General features: G+C 37.5%; 1 protein-coding gene across 1 annotated transcript; it reads right to left on the bottom strand.

Moving 5' to 3' along the window:
* LOC106074400 (uncharacterized) lies at positions 1 to 23,372 on the bottom strand. The gene is made up of 11 exons (XM_056017869.1): positions 23,231 to 23,372; positions 22,494 to 22,865; positions 20,313 to 20,388; positions 18,623 to 18,717; positions 16,137 to 16,271; positions 13,375 to 13,450; positions 10,237 to 10,352; positions 6,788 to 6,922; positions 4,289 to 4,384; positions 2,301 to 2,382; positions 1 to 608 (listed from the first exon to the last, which is right to left on the bottom strand). Exons 1-11 carry the CDS (start codon positions 23,280 to 23,282, stop codon positions 320 to 322), a joined length of 1,524 nt encoding a protein of 507 aa, XP_055873844.1. The 5' UTR covers positions 23,283 to 23,372; the 3' UTR covers positions 1 to 319.

Genomic DNA, 23,372 nt, shown 5'->3' with positions numbered 1-23,372 from the left:
TAACGAAACACAAGGAACACTTTTTATTTTTTAAAAATATTTCTGAACAATAATAATTGTAGCGGGACCTAACCCTCCCCCGAGCGATTTTATGACCTAGGCCAACCTGGAAGAGGTCAGTCATCAGTGAAGCTGAAGGTACAGGAATGACATGGGAGCAGATGAAGAAAGCTGCCCAGAACCGAGTTCCGTGGAGAGGTGTGGTTGCGGTCCTGGGAGTGCACAGGATTAAGTCAGTCAGTACTTGACAGATGAGCAGTATAAGTTGGGTTAGTTCCCTTCATTAGATTTAATTAAATAAATGACGTGTACATGCTGGCTACATGTAACCACAGTCAGTCGGATTTCTTTTATTGATGAGGTTAGTGCTACCTCTAGAAATGGAGATGGTCGGAGGTATGTATTGGTCCACGTCTCCGCTCTCGCGCTTCTTGCCGTGCCTGGAGTCCATTACGCTTCTTTCTGACCTGCTGGACCTGCTCGCTTTGACGGACGGTTGGGACATGGACTTGGCAATCATGGTCAGCTTGGACTTGGACTGATTCGCTCCAATATTTTCTCTCGTACTAGAAATGGATCTGATTAATGCCTTGTCCACATCTTTCTTTCTGTAATCACAGTGATATTAATTAATACAGAATAATTATTGAAGCTCGAACAAAGCCAGGAGTATTAGAAATATTATGACAAGTGATGACCATGGTTTTGAAAAATGAATAAAAAAAAAAACATGAAAAGCCTTAAAATACTTTAAAAAAAAAACAAAGCTTAGATTAAGCGTACTTGTGTTAATTAGTTTAAATCAGCCATGTAATTAAATTAATAATAAATCTAGAATAACAATAAAAAAGCATTTAAAACAAAAATGGAACGACCTGAATTCGAACTCAAGGCATAAAGCCTTCTCAGGTTTGTATTCACTAACCCTGTGGCGGCAGCTTAATATAAATAGGAACTAATTCAGCTTATACCGCCACTTAAGTCAAGTACTATTTCTTTCCCTTGTTTAAGATACATGAATTTAAAAAAAAAGTAATTTATTACCAACAGTTAATTAACTAATTGGATAGTAATTTTTTTTTATCGATTCTTGTGTTGTCAGGTAAAAGAAATATTTCATCTTGTTCCGAGATTGTGTGTCATAGAAACCTTTGGACAGACAGACAGATTGAATGCAAGGGGCCTGTACTCAAAAATACCTGGAGACGTAATCTGTTCAAGATAATCATTTTCTAAAGTCCTCTAGCCAAATATATATTTTCTTTAAATACTTTTTTAATTATAATTATCAAACTAGAGTTCTCCCTCTGTGTCCATCTAGGTAGTAATTCTTTTCTAAATGATATACATAAAATTCTAGGAAAATCGTTAGAGCTGTTATCGGGAACTGTGTCCAGGATCCATTTGTTTCCAGGCTTCGCCAATGTGTGATGATATGTGTTTATTTACTGTTGGTATTTCCTTGTATATTAATTATTGTTCAAACAGAATCATTAAGCCGGAGATTATGTAAATGACTTGATAACACACTGAACTAACATCTAAGTTCTTTTTTTCCATCTTAATTAAACTTCTTCACATTACACTGATGTGTAGATTCTCAATTCAATAACAACTTGACTTGAATATCTTCATAAAATGAAAGTTTCTAATTTAATTTTAAAAAATCGTTAAATGCGATGCACCGATTCCCAGTAAGAACCGGTACAATGCGGGAACCCCGACTAACTAACTTTCCCTTGATGGACCTCATTCACCAATCGTAAACAAACAACATTTAGCCACGTGATTCTCTATCTCTTCTATACAAATTACGATCTAATTTTTACTACACAATGGCTATCACGTGACCGTTTCTTTTTCGTTGTTTTATCAATATTATCACGTGACTAAATGTTCTTTGTTTACGATTGACGAATGTGGCCCATTTATACTTTGCTAAACCGTACTTTCCAGAATCATAGAATCTTCTGTCCTAATTATTTTATTAATTGTGACCTTCATGCTATTTTTCTCCCTTAAACTCTTTCTCTGATTGCATGACTATAATTAACGTGTGTTTGTTCAGGACTTTTATGACCTGACCTCGGCTTCTAGAAACTGGTCGAATTATGTCACAGTATCCACTTATGACGCAATGTATGCGCAGCGTGAATAAAAGATTTGTAAAACAAAAATTAAAAAATTAAAAAAAAAATTAAAAGGATCTATATGATGTACAAATCAATAATGAGAGAAAGTCACTAGTTGATAAATTTAACCAAAAAAAAAACAACATATCAAGTTATTTTGAGACTAACCTTACAGCCACGAAGTAAATGAAGACACTGATGGGGATGACCAGGAGTACGAGAAAGAAAGCAAAATAACTGTTGGATTGAGCTGCACAAGAACATTTGGGAAATTAAAAAGTTGACTCGCCTATTCAGATACCATACATATATAACAAAACAATATCAATACACGTGTGAGAAGCGTGGTCGACAGGATAGGTCAGTTTAAGCTTTACATGGCTCGGCTTGGCTACCTATAAGGGGCTCGAGGTTCGACATCCGACTCGAGCAGAGTTGTGCTTACTTAGCCCTCAAAGGCAGCACGGAAAAACCTTCTCCAGATACCCCCTCCCCCCGACTGGTCCACAAATGAGATTGCACCATTGCGCTCTGAGCATGCTCTATGCTATATGCAAGGGGCTCGTTAGCCATGGCTGGCTACCCACCTAGGAGAAGGAAAACTTAATTCAAACCTCTGCTGCCTTGCAGCTATACCCAAACATGGAAAAGGCTTCGGGAGTCGACCCTGAGGATAATTCAGGAGCAGGCGACCCTAAAGCAGTTTGCAGCACCCAGTGCAACACCCTGGCAGAACCTGCGACGCCGCTGACTCCCAAACTGTATCGGCACTTGCCGTTCCTTTGGATACATCGGCTGCGTGGAGAGGGGGGAACTGATGTTTGCGCGGCATCGTTCCAACCACAGCTTATGCCCGGGCATTCATGACTGAAGGAGGCCATAGATAGGATAGGCTAGTTCTACATACAGACATGTGTAAGTCTAGATGTGTATACAGGCTATGTTTAGATATGTATACCAGATAAAGGTAAATAAGTGTATAGGCTAGGATAGAATACCATACATATATAACAAAACAATATCAATACACGTGGTCTAGATATGAAAACAGACATATGTAAATCTAGATATGTATGAAATCCGGGTTGACATTTTCATAATCTTCCTTACGTAGTCTAAAAACAACAACAACAATTGAATATAAATAAAGCCCGCGAAGTTAATTAACCAGATGCACACTACAACATAAGGAAAAAGAGAAGGAGAAAAAAAAAACAATGTAGATTTCCCGCTCATCAACAAATAGTATATATCAAGAAAATATAATCTTAGAGATGTTTTGACTAGGACAAGATTCATGGAATACAGAAACATGTATGTACAACGTGAGCATCCCGAGCAATGCTTCTCAACCCCACCGTGGCGCTCGGGTGAAAACGGTCGTGGGAGGAGACGATTAGGACAATAGGGAAGCCGTTGGGGTGCCTAAGGACCGAGCCCATTGCACTGGCGGGGATGGAAGAAAAGCCCCAACATACATCTCGAATCCTAGAATTACATTTTTTTAGCACGATGCATTGCGCTACCCTCAGAGAGGCGCCTATATTTTTATGTGATGTTCCTGGGGGATGAGGGGGGGGGGTGACAATAAAGTATCTTGCTCCGGGCGCACGTTATGCTCACTACGCCTCTGGTTCAGACAGGCAGATTAGGCACGCCTAATGTGGTACAGAGAAAGAATATGGGGGGGGGGGAGTTTCCCCGGTGTGCTCCGGCATTAGTCTCCATTCTACGCCGAGCACCATGGGATATAAGTCATTGGCAATAGGGATGTTATAATTTACATCAGCTTGGATCTTTCCCAGTCAGATGTTTTAGTTCAGGCCAGAGGCGTATTCAAGGGGAGCAAGGGGGCACGATGCCCCGGGAGCTACCCTCAGGAGGGAGCCATACCCAGAGATGCGCCTATATTTCTATGTGATGTTTATGGGGAGGGGGGGGCGCAAATAACGTATCTTGCCTCGGGCGCATGTTTTGCTCACTGCGCCTCTGGTTCAGACAGCAGATGGAGGCCTAGGCTCAACTCTTAAGAATAATAAGAACAACACAGGGCCGTACATTGTGTCTCATTTTTTAAACGCCCTGCAACGATCATTCCAATCCCGGTCTTTCGTTTCCTAAAAGGTGCCCGTTTAGGACAAAAGGGTTGCACTGACCTATACAATCTCCGTTACTTCTCTCGATACAGTCCTCGCCACATTTGTCGAAGCAATTCCCTTTGCAGTCTAGTCCGTATGTATTGAAACTACAAGCTGTGGGAGAATCACCTGGACATTATTTTGTTATCGACTAGACAGATGTTACCCGCAGCCCGCGGGTCTTAGCTTGCTGATAAAGTCACTGATATAGTCCATTAGAGACAGTTAAAGAAAATAATAATGTTATAAGTAAAGCGAATGAATTAATTCATGGATATAATAATACTGAGAATGGAGCAATAAATAGTTCATCGTACTAAATCCAATATACAAGATCATCTGTCATCGAGAAGTACATAAAAGTCTAATTCATAAAGCGCTGGTCGTGAGTGTGTATGTGTTTCGTGTGTGAATGTTGTTCGTATTTGCATCTATATTGTTATTGTACAGTAGTTACGCTGAGATGGTCAATTGTTGTCAAACTGAATTTCAATTTGATTGGATCAATTAAAATTATCTTATCTTATCTTAAATCCAATATTTTAATGAAAACATTGGCTTGTGCATAGATCTATATTTAGACCCGCGCAATATCAAGAATAGAGTTGCACTCTTGGCGGGCGAACCAATGTATGTAAAAATGCTTTAGAAAAAAAAAAAATTGAATGTTAATTTGATTTACATATGAAATGAATCGACTATATTTTGTACATTCGTGTGTTAAAGCATAAAGTAGATCTGTCATTTTAGCATTAGATCAAGAGTTAAGAGTTAGACCTAGGCATCGGATGATTGTGTGCAAGCGTGGAGCCTTCACTCTGCGCATGCGTGACCTTTCCCTAGTTGGATTATAAAGTAGCCTACATCAGGACGTCTAAATCTAAGGAACGAATTTATATAAAAATGCTTTTGAAAGACTCATTTAGAGGTTAATTTTATTATATTATACTATATTTTGTATTTCATGTGTCAAAGATAGGTCAAACTGTTTTGATTTCTATGCGGGACATACATATATACGCCTTACTTTCTACTTTATACTATAGATAGACATAGATCTAATACAGTGTCTCCCAAACTTTTTTCCACATAGAACACTTCGTACATTCTGAGTATTTAACTAAACACTTTGCTAATTTTTAATTCACGTGATGGCCTACTAGTTTATTTTTTTTCAGCAGTTCTTGGACCACCAATTCAGGCCTTGCGGAACACTATGGTTCCGTGGAACACAATTTGGGAAACACTGATCTAGTAGCATACACAGCATACACAACATACACAGCATACAAAGCATACAAAGCATACACAGCATACAAAGCATACACAGCATACAAAGCATACACAGCATTTATTGTGAATGTGGACATTATTTCTTAGCATGATAAAAAAGTGTTCGAAATGTCCATTTTAACTCTTTCTCTCCTAACCAACGATACCCATCAGAATGTGGTAAATAATTACGGAGAGAGAGAGAGAGTTAAATTGTTTTTAAATTGGTTGATGTGAATAAACATGAAGTCTTTACTAAGAAATAAGAGCCCCTTTAAGACGAAATGGAGTGGATGAATCATTCAGTAGCATTTTACTTTAGATGACTAAATTCCATTTTTTTTTCATTAAAAAAAGATCTTTTATTATTAAGAAAGCTTATATTGACTCACTCTGTCAGTCTTTCTGTTACAATTTTAATTAATTAACTAATTGTTGTTTTTCTACTGATTCTTGAGTTGTCAGGTAAAAGAAATAATTGTGCAAAATTTTTGTTTAATATGAGACTGGGTGTGGGAGAAATAACTTGTACAAGCTTTTTAACATAAAGACAGACAGAGTTAGATGATATAAGATTTAAAAACAAAAGAAATCACGGTAACATTCACACAGATACCTCTTCTTTCTCCTCTCCCCCCTACTTCCCAACAGGTATAAACAAGCGCATTGAGGACGCTAAAAGTATGAAATTGCGCTACATAAAATCAATTGGTAGAAATAGTTCAAATCCTACGAATTTATCATTATAAATCTATAACTATTACAAGTTTAATTTCATAATTGACCTAAACTATTTGATACAACTTAGCTTAATATAAGCTTTGTTTTTTTTTAATATTTTTTTTAAAATTTCTTGGTACAATCATTATATAAACTCTGTCAGTTTGTCAAGTTTTGGAAACGTTATTTCTCCCGCTTCCTATTGGATCAAGTTAAAATTGTGCACATTTATTTATTGTCGAAGAGAACACATGAATTAATCACAACATTAATCTGTTAAAGAGAGGTTTGTAATTAAATTTCTTTGATATAAAAAAAATGGAAATAGTTATCGATAAAGGAAATAGGTCTTATAGTATTGAGTAATATATACAGTAATCTTAGGTGTTTTTTTTTTATATTGTTTTATTTTACTTGTTTTTCGCTAGAAATACGCCAGACAGATAAACTTTTCAGCCAACACAACCAAAAACATCCGCTCCACTTTCTTCATGGCTCCATGACAGATGGGGGTTCAACACTTACGCGCCAGGCATCCAGCTTCGGGGACCTGGTAGCCCGCTACGCAGGCGTCACATGTGCCAGTGAACTTGTTGCAGTCTTTGATACAGCTGTAGCAAGTTTGGGCACAGTCGGGGCCCCAAGTAAATTCAGGACAATCTGAAAAAAAGAGAGAAAAAAAAAATTCCGTTTAATGAGAAGCGTGGTTGAGTGGCTAAGTACGCTTGAACTTGGCTACCTATGAAAGAGCTCGAGGTTCGACACACCCGAGTCGAGCAGAGTTGTGTTTACTGAGCTGCCTAAAGGCAGCACGGATAACCTTCTCCCAGATACCCCCTTCCCCCACTGTCCCCACAAATAATATTGGACCATAGCGTTCTGAGCAATGCTATAAGCATGAAAGTAGCGCTATAAAAAATCTATATTTTATATATTTAATTTATTTACTGGACCACTGGTTAACAATATCGAATGAATCTTAAATCAATCGAAGCAATACCTATTATACAGTTAAATCCGGTTTAACGGATAATCTGGCTATTAACACTAAATTCTACTATCTACCACTATTGTACTTTCCTGCTATAAATATAAACGCAATACAAACAGTGCTATTACATGTACGCAGAACAAAGCAATGCAACTCTTCAAAAGTTGGTGTCACGTGTTGCAGGCGTCAAAGTCTCAAGAGATGTGAAAACAGACAAATATTTACGAATCGGATTCTCAAACATTCACAACACAGCAGCTTGTAGAATGAACTTACTAACAAGTTAACAGTTTTACACAGAAGCTTTTAGAACGAATTTATTAACAAATGAACAGTTTTACACAGCAGCTTGTAGAATGAATTTATTAACAAATGAACAGTTTTACACAGCAGCTTGTAGAATGAATTTATTAACAAATGAACAGTTTTACACAGCAGCTTGTAGAATGAATTTATTAACAAATGAACAGTTTTACACAGCAGCTTGTAGAATGAACTTATTAACAAATGAACAGTTTTACACAGCAGCTTGTAGAATGAACTTAGTAATAAATGAACAGTTTTACACAGCAGCTTGTAGAATGAACTTATTAACAAATGAACAGTTTTACACAGCAGCTTGTAGAATGAACTTAGTAATAAATGAACAGTTTTACAAAGCAGCTTGTACAATGAACTTATTAACAAATGAACAGTTTTACACAGCAGCTTGTAGAATGAACTTAGTAATAAATGAACAGTTTTACAAAGCAGCTTGTACAATGAACTTATTAACAAATGAACAGTTTTTATGTATTTCCTGTTCTTGCTGTTTCTATTGAGAAACGAAATAAAAAAAAAAAAGAGGAGAGACGAATTTCCACTGTAAGTCTTTCTGTCAATAAGCTTTAAGCTTCATGTTAAATACTTTTGTGAAACTTTTATTGACATTAAATTATACGGTCTGTCAATAGCGTGTGTTAAACTTTTTGTCATTTCTACATTAGAATGTTATTTTTGTTTTGCTTTTTTTTCATAAAGATTAATTCTGCTATTTTTTCACTTTAATAAATGTCTCGGAAATACTTTTGGCCATATCTTGTCTCCATCACGTTTGCAAACCTCATAATTCCACTTTTAAAACAAGATAACACTTCAGAAAAAAATATAATATAATATCTATATTCTGCTATGTTGTGATATTTAAATATTGGTCTCTAATTCTTAAATTCCGAATGGTTTTGGGTTCTTACCTATATATGTTATTTGTAAATTATTTTTTTGTTCTGAAGTCTTGAGAGATATACATGTGTATAGCACAAGACATGTGACATGACAAGCGCTATCTAATCTGTCCACATGTTGTGGCGTTTCAGGCCAGTGTTCAGGACGATTGGTCTCGCAACTGACCAATATCAAAAACCCAAACTAAATCTTTTGGCGTTATAACAAGGTCCTAAGGGCTTGCAAAGACCTTCCTTCAGGGTACAGTTTCAAGAAAAAAAAAAGAGAGGCGGACAGAGAAAGTAATACGAAAACAACATTAAACAATTCACGGACCTCTCCTTGAAAGTGATTCTATTTAACGCGAAAATAAGTTCAAAAGGAGAGAGAGCGAGGAATAGAGAAACGCAGTCAAAACAGATCATGAGTGGTGCCCCAACGAATCAAGAGACTAAGAGGTCTTTCAATCGTCTTTTCCCATTCCTCTCTATCCTTGGCCATGGATGTTGTCTTCCTATTGCCTTCTATTTCTTTCTCTTTTCTCCTTGCTGGTACTGTACCCTGAAGGAAGATCTTTGTAAGCCCTGTGGACCTTGTGATATGGCCTTAGAGTTAGATTTTACTTTTTTTTTTTTGTTTGGCATTGATTAGCAGTTCATCGTTGGGTCCAATTGATGTAATTATCCTGTTTCTAATCTCTTCATTAGTGATGCGGTCTTTGTAAGTGACACCTAAGATCTTTCTGTAGCATCTTAGTTCTATTGATAGGATCCTATTATCGAGATCTGCAGTCAGTTTCCAGGATTCGCTTGCGTATAAGAATGTGGGGACCATAAGTCTGATTTTAGTGTTGATCCAGATTTTTTTTTTTTAGTTTTGTAAGGGCTTCTGTGGACTGTGCAATTATAGCCATTAGTTTAGGTTTGGTTCCTTCAACAGAGACAATAGCTCCAAGGTATTTAAAACTACTGACACTTGTCAGCTTTTCGCCACTAATGCTGATGCCCCTTTTAAAGCCATGTTGGTTATTGTCATAACTTGTTGTTTTTTCGGCATTTCGGTAAGGGTAAAAGTGTTTAATGACTTATTTTTCATTGTAGAAGAAGTAAGTAACAGCAGCAGATATAAAAAGGAAATAATTTGATTGGAACTATGTTCCTAGATAAGAACATCAACAATTAGTCTGCGATGGCGTGTCATAACACAAGTCATTAACTAACAATACATTTCTTACACTAAAATAATACATTTCTTAAACTTCAGGGCCGGATTTAAGTATGTAGAAACCCATGGGCGAGTTTTCTTGTGAAGGCTCCTACTATTTTTCGAAAGCCTTAAGAAGGATCCACTTATGATTGAAAATAATAGCATCTAAATCGTGCTACATTTTAGAGACTAAAATAAGAGCTCTTGTAAATTTAATGTCCATTTCCGTTTATAAAAATATTGAATACGCATATCTTAGTTTAAAACAAATTTATGGTTGAAATTGTGGAGGGTAAGGCCCTTGGTAGACGTACTGTCGTAAATCCTGAAGTTTATTTACTTATTCAGAGCTTGCTACCTGCGTACACTTCGTAATCATTCATTTATACAAGTCTTAAAAATGCGAAAAAACAACAACATTTATTAGGAAAAACAAAGATAAGTTTCTGATCCTACGAAATTCCGATATAATGTTATCTCTTTCATGGAGGCTTCTTTCTGGTGGAATCTCCTGTGCTGTAGCCCGCCTGCCATCTCCTAAATCCGGCCCTGTTTAAAGTAACCTATTACTTACCTTTAGGACACATTTTTCCAATATAACAATCTCCTTCTTTGCTGTCAACTGTCGGTACTTGGCAAGGTTCTCTCTCTTGCTCTCCCACGAAACTTGGATCAGAGACTCTACACAGCCTTTTTATAGATTTTAAAACAAATGTTTAACTTAGTAAAGCCGAAAGTAATCGAAAGTAGCGCATAGTAAATGATGTTTAGGGGGGGGGGAAGAAAATTAAAACTAATGATTTATATAGCAAAGTATTTATCCTCTCATAGACTTTGCAAGCCAATGTGTCCAGCACAATGATCTATCTATTTGAGTCAGGTGGCTTGTCTTGTCCATGCATCTGAGTATGAGTTTGTCCCAGTTGTTGGAATAAGAAATGTGCCTTTATCACTGTGTCATTCTGAATGCTTCTATAGGTTGTGATTTTTTTTTATTTGTCAGTTACGGTAACCTGGAAAAAGAAGAAGAGGCAGACAGAGAAAGAGTTGGGAGGACCACTTGAAAGAATGGACGGGCCTACCATTGAAAGATGTTCTAACTAAGGCAAAAGACAGAGAGGAATTGAGAAAGACGGTCGACGAATCTTGCATGGTGCCCCAACAGACTAAGGGATAGGTAAAGGTAAATTACGGTACAATTTTTATGTATTATTGCTAGAAGAATATAATAACGCCCTAGACTAGTCCATGTGTTAATTTTGTCGTGCGTGTTCAATGGAGATTTAAACTTTACAATGTCATTGGTTTTCCGGACGGATTCGGGCAATGAGGTTCACGCTATAATGACACTTGGACAAAAAGAGCATTTATGTGAATATTTCCTAGCATATGAAATACAACGTACATAATGTATGTTGAAAACTATTGTGTCTATGTTCTTCTTTTGTTGTTTGTAGCTTAAAACACGAGGAGCCTGGATCGAAAGCCAAACGGTTGACCATGTGACCAGAAGATATATCGATTGAAATACTTATTATGATATGCATGAGAAGTGTGGTCGAGAAGCTAAGTGCGATTCATCTTGGCTTGGCTTGGCTACCTCGAAGCTCGACACCCGACTCGAGCAGAGTTGTGTTTACTGAGCCCCTAAAGGCAGCACGGAAAACCTTCTGTCACAGTGTCTAGCTGTTGAAAGTGCTAATTCGTTGATGGTGCTAATGCTGTAGATCTTTTCTTCAGATGTCAGATGTTACAAGAAGTTACTGTGATGTGCCGGGGATTCTGTAGATCTAAATGCTTAGAGATTCAATAAAGGAATATCCTTTTAATTCAAATACAGAACTTTAATTCGATAACTGGGAATCACTATATGGACAGAATATACAAAATAAACTGTATTAAATAAGTATCTTCTTTCAAAGTTCAATAATAAAATATATTCAGAATAATACTACATCTAATAAAATACAAGACTTGTCACTACAAAAGTAGCGCTATATAAGAATAAGACTAAGACTAAGACTGCTTTATTGATTCTTACGGAAATTTGTTGTGATTACAAGGTCTATTTTCTCATATAAAGACAACACTCAATATTACATACGTCATATCTCTATGAAAATTTCTCAACGACTTTTTCTTATTCTTCTTCTTCGTTCTCATTGTTATGTTGGAGTGTTCAGATGACTAGACCAATACATGAGATGAACTGCGCAGTGGTTTCCAAATCAGGGAGCTCTCCATATAGTTTTCTTTCTATTGGGGTGTTTTGGGGCCAGCGTCTTATACGGGCCTCTTGGTAAAGAGAGCAGTTTTGGAGGACGTGGTCGGCATTCTCTGGTGATACTCCACATGGGCAGATTTCACTGGTTCCAATTTTGAGCTTCCGGTACATGTGTTGTCGCATTCTGTTGTGTCCGGTCCTGAGTCGAAAGATTAGACGTTGGTCTTGTCGGGATATCTCAACGACTGAAAATTCTAGATCCCGCGTTTCCTTAGCCCCTCCTTTAGATGCTTGCCTTTAACCAATCAAATTATTTCCAGTCAGATGTCACGCCGCTATTGATGGACGCTTGTCAGATTACGTCATGGGAAATTTTGTAACTTGACATGTGTGGTACTGGGCATAAATATGTTAATTTTATTTTAAACTGGACTTTGGTTTATTTAAATTGATACGTGACACTTCTCCCAGATACCCCCCCCCCCCACTGGTCCACAAATGAGATTGGACCATAGAGCTCTGCACATGCTATAAACATAAAAGTAGCGCTATATAAGAATAAGACTAAGACTAAGACTGCTTTATTGATCCTTACGGAAATTTGTTGTCATAACAAGGACTCTTTTCTCATATAAAGACAACACAACAGAAAAATACACATAAATACAACAGACACAACATAAAGATTTCATTCAACGACTACACACAGGCATCTTGGTCCTGATCATGTTCCCTGATTAACGGTGGCGGTAATATAGTCTGACTGAGTAAGGTACGAACGAGTTTTTGTACCGCTCTGTTCTTGTTTTTATTGACTTCGCGACGACCTGACGTAGTTCTGATGGAGCGGGTGGCCGTTGTCTTCCAAGATTTGTTCGATTTTCCTTAGACACTTTTGTTTAAAAGTTCCTTTAAATGTGGTAATGTTGTGAGTGTAATTTTTGATGCCCTTTTTATGATGTTTTCTAGACGTTGCAACAGTTTAGATGAGCCATTGCCTTGCCAACAAGTTATTCCGTATGTTAGCAGATTTTGTATAGTCGCGCAGTAAAAAGTCTCAAGGATCTTCTTGTTTAGTTTAAAGCTATTGAGTTTGTATAGAAAAAATAGTCGCTGGGCTGTTTTCTTTGTCAGAGTTCCAAGGTGGTCTTCCCATGAAAGTTTGTTATTAATGATAACGCCTAGATATTTATATGCCTTTACTTGTTCTATAGATGTTGTGTTTACTTATATAAAAGCTGTACTAATGTTCAGAATGGCTTCCTGGTCGTGTGGTATGGTTTGATAGGGACAATGAATTCGTCTGCAGAGTTTTAACATCATCCGAGAATGGGAAGTGGGAGAAGCAACGTGTTCGAAATTTATGCCAGACAGACAGTCAGACAGACAGACAAACAGAGTTAATTGATATTAGCTTTGTAGAAAGTTATGCAGTAAAAACACACGTAAAAAAGTGTTAATAGTATCAACAAACTTTACAAGTCTTACCGTATACGTATCAATTTCGGGTTGGAACAGTCTTCCGAGCATTGCCAAGGACTCCATTCTTCGTAACCAGTTCGATCTGGTAAGAAAAAATCGATAATAATATCTTGAATCAATTTGGTCATTAAGACACTACTTGTGGAACGTGTAGATAAAATAAAAACAAAATGCGAGTTACTGATCAATACTGAGATGGCTTCCTGGTCGTGAGGTACGTCTCGATATCCTACCCACACTGCCATTTCCCATCGTCCTGTGGGAAGTTTAGGCTAGGGACTACATTATCTTGAACTCTGATGGAACATCTGAAGAATGTCAAGCTTTCTACATTTTTTACAAACATTTTTTGAACTGCGAGATTCTGTTCTTTTATAGAAAGAGACAAATACAAGAAAGAGAAGGAAAGAACAAATGAGAGTGAAAAGAAGCTAAAGAAAAACAAAAGAGAGAAAGAGAAAGTATCAGATGGGAATGAAAGATTGACGTTTCTTTCCTTTCAAGAGAGTTGACCTGAACTGGTCCAATAGCAATGGTTAATAACTGATAGTTCAATCTAAAAATAATTTATAAAAATGATTTACAAACCTGTTTTAGGTTTAATCCTTTTATATTCATGACGTTTAATGCGTTCAATATTTGGAGCCAGGATATCACATAGTTAGAGATAAACATATACAATCTGTTTTACTGGCCCGACTGTTGACGAAGGTGCACCTTGGCCAGCACCAACTGTCCTTTATATCTTAAACTAATGTCTGGTACACACAAGTCCTCATTGAGATTCAAAGCCCATGACCCCCTGGTCGGAAGACAATGGCCCCACCCGCTCAGCCAACACGTTCCTTATATTCATTCAGAAGCGCGATATTAGTAGAGCACCTGACTCTTACATCAACAGCCCAACTTCGCAACATCAACCAAAATATACTTGTGTGTTTTGAACACATTCCATGCGTGTTCCAGCCCTCTGCGCTACTCCTTTATTTTCTATTTACATTACCTCCATTCAATTCAGAACTTCATGAAACATTCAGAAATCTAGATCCTGAGCCTGGACAACTGATCTCAAAAACGCCTATAACGATATTCTTAGCAATGTAACAGTTGATGCATATCGCTGAGAAAAGAATTACTATCTCGTTGACCACACGGGGAAAACTCGTAGTTTGACCGTTACTATTTTTTAGAGTAAAAATAAAGAAATGTAAATTTGGCTAGAGACCAAATCTATGTCTAGATCCTGCATCGGTTTTGAAAGGACTATGGCGTTCTTGAAAGGACCATCGCGTTCAGGAATTTCCGATTGTAAGGCCCTATCCATAGACCTAAATATATTATATCTAGACTGAACATGGAGATCCCTTAACACTACAACAAATGTCGAGAAAATTTTTTTTAAAAGTTGAAACAAGGCGGTGTTTTGTAAAGTAGTTATAAGAAGTAAATATATATGTATGTTTTTTTAAAACCCTAACCTATGTAACATATACTTTAATTTTTAGATCTAGATATAGTAAATGAACATCAAAAATAAGATCACTATTGTCACATAATTATTATTTTGCAATTTTTAGATACATAATCTAGAAAGATGTAGGTAATCAATCTATTTTAAATGTAAAAAAGATGATTAAAATCAATAGACATGAATTATTTCGATCTAGGATTTTTGAAACATTATCTCAATGGAAACTAACAGGAAACGGCTTTGTTTCATATATTTGCGTGGATATATAGTTCTGTGATTAATAGCCCACTCTAAAAATACAAATCCGAGAAATGATTTTGCATTATTTCTAAACTTTGAAAACTTTTCTAAGACAGAAAAGATTGATTTTCCTAGATTTGGGGCGACTTCCTTTACAGCTTGAGAAAGAGTTCATACATAAAAATCTATATATTTAGGTCTGTGAATCGATCAATTTCGGATAAGAATTTGTTTCCGATTTCCAGTCTAAAAATATTAATCTATGGTCTTATTATTTCAGGAGTTTAATAATCGATGCTCAGGAAAATTTTACGCTTTGTCTTCCAAGTGTAGATCTAAATTAGTATTATTGTATTATTAAAAGTTGCACTACTTTGTCATACCAGTGTAGAAAGGAGAAAACACCAAACTGTGTGGGATGAGTGGACAGAAAAATATAGAAGTGCAGATCTTAGAGAGGAAGTGGAGATGGATTGGTCACACCCTTAGAAAAGTTACCAACAACAGAGCTAGGCAGGCCTTAGAGTCTAACCCTCAGGGAACAAGACGTAGAGGAAGACCAAAAAGAACATGGCGACGCAGTGTACTTGAAGAAGCAGAGAAGACAGGGAAGAGTTGGGAAGCCATCAAAAAACTAGCAAGGGACCGTGGAGAGAGGCGTGTTTTTGTCGAGGCCCTATGTTCCATGAGGAACTCAAAGAAGTGATGATGATGAAAAGTTGCACTAGATCTATACAATCAATTAACCAGGATTCCTGATCTGGGAGAAAGGAAAAAGGAGCGGGGTAATTAAAAGGGTTTTAAATCTGAAATTCATTAATTCTTAAGAGAAAAATAATCTATCAATAAGTTGCATAAAGGAGGTAATGCCTTTAAAAAAAATATATTTTTAATGTTTTTTCTCATTATAATACTTCATATAGTCTCTTCCTTGGCTTGACAACATAACACCATATTAAACAACGTGGAAACTTGATACCGTCTGATATTTTGGACATTCCAATATGAATGATTTCATCTAACATTTATTTTTAATTTAAAAAACGCAGATACTGACCCAGAATGCATCCGTTCTCGGGATAATCCCAGCCGTCGTAACAGCTTCTGCAGGTTCCATTGAACAGGTCACACTGTTCCCTGCAGTGCTCGCAGTTCCGGCTGCAGTTCTCTCCGAAGAATGGCCACTCACAATCTAAAGTAAAGATAGCAAGCATTATGTTCAAATCTAGTCTGCCTGATTGTCTTGAAGAAAAGGAATCGATATGAATACATTAAACAAGCAAAGTAATTTTTTAAATATTTTTATGGGAAAGAACTCCGACTTTTAATTATATCTCTCAATAAAGTAGAAGTTATTTCCCTTATCAAACAAATAAATAAATTACCAATAATAAATTGACTGATTGGCTAATTTTTCTTTTTGATTTGTGCTTTGTTAAAAAAAAAAAGTTCTCCTTTCAGGTCTTGCGATATACATGGCAGAGGATGTGAAGGTTATCTATTTCTGTGACCCACGGTAAAGAGGGTGTCATGTGGCTAGCACAACGACCAACCACCTTTACTTTTTCTCATCTAATGTCAGGTACCCATAAGATCTGGGTGGACTCAGGCGCCCAAAGATCCCGAACTTAAAAACCCTAGTCTTCACCAAGATTCGAACCCGGGACCCCAAAGGGGGTGTAATAAATAATTATTCAAAGTTTCAAACGGAGTCGAGAATGAATGTTTGAGAGTTTTCACGTATCTAAGGGGACCAAATCCTAAATGTTTAGACCAATAGCTCGTTGCCACGTCACAGGTCAGTAAGAATTTGTAAACGAGCTGTTGGTCTAAACTGCCTACAGGTTGTGACGTTGCAGGCCATAACAAATGGTCCTACTTTTAGTCGGCCGTGAAGCCAAGCCAGGTGTAGTGAGTCCTCGAGTTAACTCTTTCTCTCCTAACTGACGATACCAACGTTGATTCCACCAGAATGTGGTAAATAATTACGGAGAGAAAGAGTTAAGCAGTGCGAGTCAAGGATGAGATAGAAAAACAGTAGAGTTTAGTACAGCAGTACGGTGATGTACACTGTAACATTCGTTCGTAGTCAGTTTATAGTGTTGCCAGTTGTGTCATTTTGGCTGTTATTTATGTATTTACTCATTAAAGTACCAGCTTCTTTTGGAACTCTTGTTGTCAAGTTCTTGAGTTACATGTGTTGTGTTGAGAAGTGGTTACAGAAGGCCTAGTTAGGGGAGAGAATTGTAACATTACAAACAGGAAAGACGTGTGGTGGCAGTTAGAAAGGATCAAGCAACTTTGACACTTTTTCGTCACACCGTCCCATAGGAGCCTATTTTCGATAGGTTCCAAGAGAACCACCATCCCAGAATTCGACAGCGACAGTACACTCAACGACTGCAGGGTGCTTAGAAAATATTTCGAAGGTACGATGGGTCTTGTAAACGATAAAACCGCTGCTTGTGGGGTCTTTCCCTGTACGTAGACTGTAGACTGCTTGTGGGGTCTTTCCCTGTACGTAGACTGTAGACTGCTTGTGGGGTCTTTCCCTGTACGTAGACTGTAGACTGCTTGTGGGGTCTTTCCCTGTACGTAGACGGCAGATCCTACAGAACACTGCCACATACCTGGACCGTGCTATAAGTGAGTAACCTCAGCATGGAGTTTTAATGCATGGAGGCATACAAATGGTAGTGTTAAATGAGAAGCGGCATTTAGGCCTGGGAGCAGTGGCGTCACTAGGCAGGTGCGGGGGGTGCGGGCCGCACCAGGTGACACCGACCCTAGTGACGCCACTGCCTGGGAGTATTTATTTACAATGAACAGATTAAAACCAGGATTAATACAGCAACTGGACCCCAAGATGGCCTGCTAACCACTGTTAAAAAACGTAAACTCAAACTCTATGGCCACATCATAAGGACCTAAGGGCTCGCAGAGACCTTCCTTCAGGGAACTACCAGGAAGAAGATGAAGTGGAAGGCAGAGAAAGCGATAACATCAAAGAGTGGCCAGGCCTGTCAGTGAAGGAAACTCTATCGAAGGCGATGGACAGAGAGGAATGGATAAAGACGGTTCACAGATCTTGCGTGGTGCCTCAACGGTCCAACAGACTTAGAGATAGGTGAAGGTGAAGTATTTATAAGGCTTTTCAATTTAAGGTTATATAAGGTAGGTAGAATTCTAAAACATACAAAAAACTCATTATTACTTCTCTAAAAGAATGGATGAACATATCTAAGAAAACCTTATTATAATGAGGAGTGGGATATATAAAGTCCCTTAAAATCTGTCTGTCGATCGATAATTAAATAGCTCTCTGTCTTCTATCCGCGTCGGACTGTCATCAGGTTAGGCCGGAGTTCAAACCCTGCCCCATTGAAGCCTATGGCAGAGGCTTGTATTCATCTCTATGCCTGACGGCACGTACAACATTTATACAACAAACAAAGTACCAAGAAACTGGTAACGAAAAATTATATAAACAAAGGTCAAAGGTTTCTGAATGAAGACGAGGCAAGACTTTAGGCCAGACGTTACCTAATGGGCATTTGAAGGCATGACACGAAGCAGGCCGCGACTCTATCGCACTTCCCGTACATTCTTTCTTTACCTTTGATCTAATAACACAGTCTCTGGGGATTAAAGAAGGGCGGACATTCCAAACAGTGTATGTGAAACTGTCTATATATTACATACGCATTTGACAATCAATAATGTAACATTATTTTATTTTGTGTGACAATCTAACACCGTTACATAAATTTGTTAAACTATGGTAAATAGTCCTCTCCCCTACTAAATAGCCTCCTATGTTTGTTACTATTATTAGTAAAGAGTTTTTAAAAAAGGTGTATTTTTATGGAAAAAAAAAACTGCGTGCTTAGTTGATTTTAAAATTAAATTTTTCGCTTTCAGAAAAGAAAAAAGAAGCCGGTGCATCAGAACTTTCAATGGTCTAAAATATTATGATGTCGGATTTTCACTAACTTTTCTAGTTTACGAGATCTAAACAGGACGGACGGACGAAGGACAGACAGACCACACAAAAGCAATAGCTTCTATTTCCCTTTCAGAATCAGCTAAACAACGTGTTTTTTTTTTATCTGTTGTATCAGTGTCTTTTGTATCAGTGCCTGTTGTATCAGTGTCTGTTGCATCAGTGTCTTTTGTATCAGTGTCTGTTGTATCAGTGTCTGTTGTATCAGTGTCTGTTGTATCAGTGTCTTTTGTATCAGTGCCTGTTGTATCAGTGTCTGTTGTATCAGTGTCTTTTGTATCAGTGTCTGTTGTATCAGTGTCTGTTGTATCAGTGTCTGTTGTATCAGTGTCTTTTGTATCAGTGTCTGTTGTATCAGTATTTGTTGTATCAGTGTCTGTTGTATTAGTGTCTGTTGTATCAGTGTCTGTTGTATCAGTGTCTTTTGTATCAGTGTCTGTTGTATCAGTGTATGTTGTATCAGTGTCTTTTGTATCAGTGTCTTTTGTATCAGTATCTGTTGTATCAGTGTTTTTTGTATCAGTGTCTGTTGTATCAGTGTCTGTTGTATCAGTGTCTTTTGTATCAGTATCTGTTGTATCAGTGTCTTTTGTATCAGTGTCTGTTGTATCAGTGTCTTTTGTATCAGTATCTGTTGTATCAGTGTCTTTTGTAACAGTATCTGTTGTATCTGTGTCTGTTGTATCAGTGTCTTTTGTATTAGTATCTGTTGTATCAGTATCTCTTGTATCAGTATCTGCTGTAACAGTATCAGATGTATCAGTATATGTTGTATCATTATCTGATGTATAAGTGTTTGATATACCAATATCTTTTGTATCAGTATCTGTAGTATTAGTATCTGTTGTATCAGTATCTCTTGTATCAGTATCTGTTGTATCAGTATCGGATGTATCAGCATATGTTGTATCAGTATCTGATGTATAAGTGATGTACCAATATCTTTTGTATCAGTATCTGTTGTATTAGTATCTGTTGTATCAGTATCTCTTGTATCAGTATCTGTTGTATTAGTATCTGTTGTATCAGTATCTTGTGTCACAGTATCTGTTGTATCAGTATCGAATGTATCAGTATCTGATGTATAAGTGTCTGATGTACCAATATCTTTTGTATCAGTATCTGTTGTATCAGACTAATTAAACATAAAAGAAAAGAACTCGCTCACAGCCTTAATATGTAATTATCTTTTTTTGAGGCGTAATTAAGTATAACAAACGGGTTTCAAACCTTAGCCTCATCTGTTCTCGTACACTGCAATTCCGTGTGCAACTCCACTCGCTCCATAGACTCCAGAAATTTTCATCTATTATTAAAAAAAAAACAATAACTAATTTTTTAAAAATTTCTGATGAGGTAAATGACAAAAATCATGTATTGTCAAATGTCAAATACTTATGCCTTCCAGGCGCTAAGAAAAGAAGTGGCCAGCAGATGGCCTCTGAAAGATACAGCTGGAGAGCTCTTACGTAAGCCGTGGGACACACATTTGAGACGGAAAGAAAAGACTTTTGTTTTTACCGGCGTTGACTAAACTGAGATGCTACAGAAGGATCCTCGGTTACACATTCAAAGACCGCAACAGAAACCAAGAGGTTAGAGACAGGGTTACTGCAGCGATTGGGCTCCATGATGACATGCTAACTATCGTAAAAAACGCAAGCTAAAAATCTATGGCTATATTACAAGATCTTCAGGACTCGCAAAGACCTTAATTCAGGGAACAGTACCAGGAAAAAACAAGGTTACAAAAGATAGTTTGGGTGGAAACACGAACTCAAAATCGGCCTCCGAAGTGGTCCACCCAGGCAGGTTTCAATATTTTCAGAAAGAACATCAGAATGAAATTATATCAAAGACAAATGTGAGACAAGAATGGAGAAAGAAGGTTAACAGATCTTGTGTAGTGCCCCAACGGTCCCGCAGATAAAAGGATAGGTGAAAGTGAATGTAAAGTTAGATGTGAACCTGGCCTAACCACTTCCCCTTTTAGACCTTGTGGTCTATAGGGACGATGATGTAAAGAGCATCTGTTTTTGTAGCCTACGGTTAGCGAGGGTGTCATGTGGCCATCACAACGACCAAACGCCTTTACTTTTCCCCAACTAATATGAGGTACCCATTGGAGCTGGGTGGACTCGGACTCAGAGGCGACCAAAGATTCCAAAGTTGAAAATCCCAGTCTTCACCAGGATTCGAACCCGGGACCCCCGGTTCGGAAGCCAATCGCTTGATCGCTCAGCCACCGCGTCTCCCCTGGCCTAACTGACGTCTTACAATTGATCTAATTGTTTTGAAAAGGCTCAATCTCGTATTCGAATGCTCAAAAAAAAAAAAAAAAAAACTTAATATAGAGTTCATGGTGTTGACGTTTACAAGATTACTATTCGTTTTAATTTAGGAGGCCAATGAATTCGTTTTAATTTAGGTCTAACTTATAATGCATACTAATTAGGTTTTTCCCTTTAAAAAACTGCTTGCATAACTGATTTTAAAAATTAGATTTTTCGCTTTCAAAAAAAATAAAAAGTAGCCGTTGCATCAGAACTTTGAATGGTCTAAAATATTGTGATGTCGGATTTTCAATATCTTTTCTAGTTTACGAGATCTAAACGGGACGGACGGACAGACAGACAGACATTTCGCACAAAACTAATAGCGTCTTTTCCCCTTTCGGGGGCCGCTAAAAAAGAGGCAGAGACAGCGATGTGAGGACAAAATAAAAGATTGGACGGGCCTGCCTTTGAAATTGATTCTAACTAAGGCAAAAGACAGAAGGAATGGAGAAAGACGGTCGACAAATCTTGCATGGTGCCCTAACGGTCCAACAGACTAAGGGATAAGTAAAGTTAAGGTAAAGTAAAGTCTAAAGTACTAGTAGATAACTAAACTGCTGTAGGCGTATTATATCTTAACTAATAAACTTGAAATGACTTGAGTAACTTCTCTGTGACTAATACTAGATATACATTTATTTATACTATAGACGAAATCACTTGTGCCAAACTGAAATAAATGTGGTAGACTTAAAAAATAAAATTTTTAACAAAATCTAACTCACTACAATAACACAACCTTTCAGTCTCACGTTCTCGAGTCGCCTGTCCTAACCACGACCCACTGACAACAATGACACCTATGTTGCCTCTTCCCACCGTCGCGATAGAAACACACACACAGACACTCCATAAAAATCGCCCAAACGCTTACACACATTCTACAAGCAATACATCTGGTACTGAAGTTTATAGGCGGCTGGTCTTTATGCTGGCCACATGACGCCCTCGTTAACCGTAGACCACATCGTCTGAAAGGGGACCCCCCCCTTCCTTTTTCCATATCCAAATGCTCTGATATTCTTTTGATATCGTATAGAATGAATGTAAGGAAAAGAACGCCAACGATACTTACGAGAATAGGTAGTGGTGTCGTTGTCGCTTTGCCCTGTCCGTTTAGTGCTTACGTTGACTGTGGTTGTGTTTTCAGGACTGCCTGTTCCATTGGCGGCTGTAGTGTTGGCCGTCACCTTGGATATCCCACGCGTCCTGTTTGTCGTCGAGGTGTTGCTATTGGTCGTGTCTCCTGCATGAAGCGAGTAATTGGCCGCCGTAAAATTAGTATTGCCGAGTGATGTTGAATTACCGACCGCTGATCTATTGTTTCCAGACGAGGTGGAATTATTAGTCAGTGTCGTATTCTTCCCCAACACCACGGAGGGGTTCATCGACTTTGGTTTATTGTCACCAATGTCTACGACGCCTACTGTTTTGTTGTTTGTTTGACCTAAATAAAGATTACAAAAAGAAAGAAAAACAAGCAAAAGAAAAAAGAATACTTTAAAAAAAAAAAAATCTTTATGTAAGGGAAATCACTGCTAGTTACTGATGAAAACGGTAGTGTTTAGCTCCTTTCTTCCAAATAAAACAAAATTAATTAATTAGTACTAATTTGTTTATTTTTCTTTCAATTCATGTATTGGAATCCACTATGAACCAGACTGACTGAGTTGATATAAGCTTTATAAAAAACATAATAATAATAAATAGTCATGTTATTGTTTTCTATTAAAAGGTCACAATTAAATAAAGTTTATAATTATAATTAAGTATGAAATTAACGGTCTACACCAGCATTGGTTAAATTGTTACCTGACACGAGCTGGACTTGAATGAAGATAAGGGAGATAAGAGTGTAAACCATGTTGTCATGTTTTTGTTTGACTCTCAGAAACACTTGTCGCTTCGAGCTGCTTGCCAAATCACACTGTCTTTATTTTCAGCTTGACATCCT

Source organism: Biomphalaria glabrata, chromosome 18 (assembly GCF_947242115.1).
Source record: "Biomphalaria glabrata chromosome 18, xgBioGlab47.1, whole genome shotgun sequence".
NCBI classification, from domain to species: Eukaryota; Metazoa; Mollusca; class Gastropoda; family Planorbidae; genus Biomphalaria; species Biomphalaria glabrata.
This window is presented reverse-complemented; position numbering and strand designations above follow the sequence as displayed.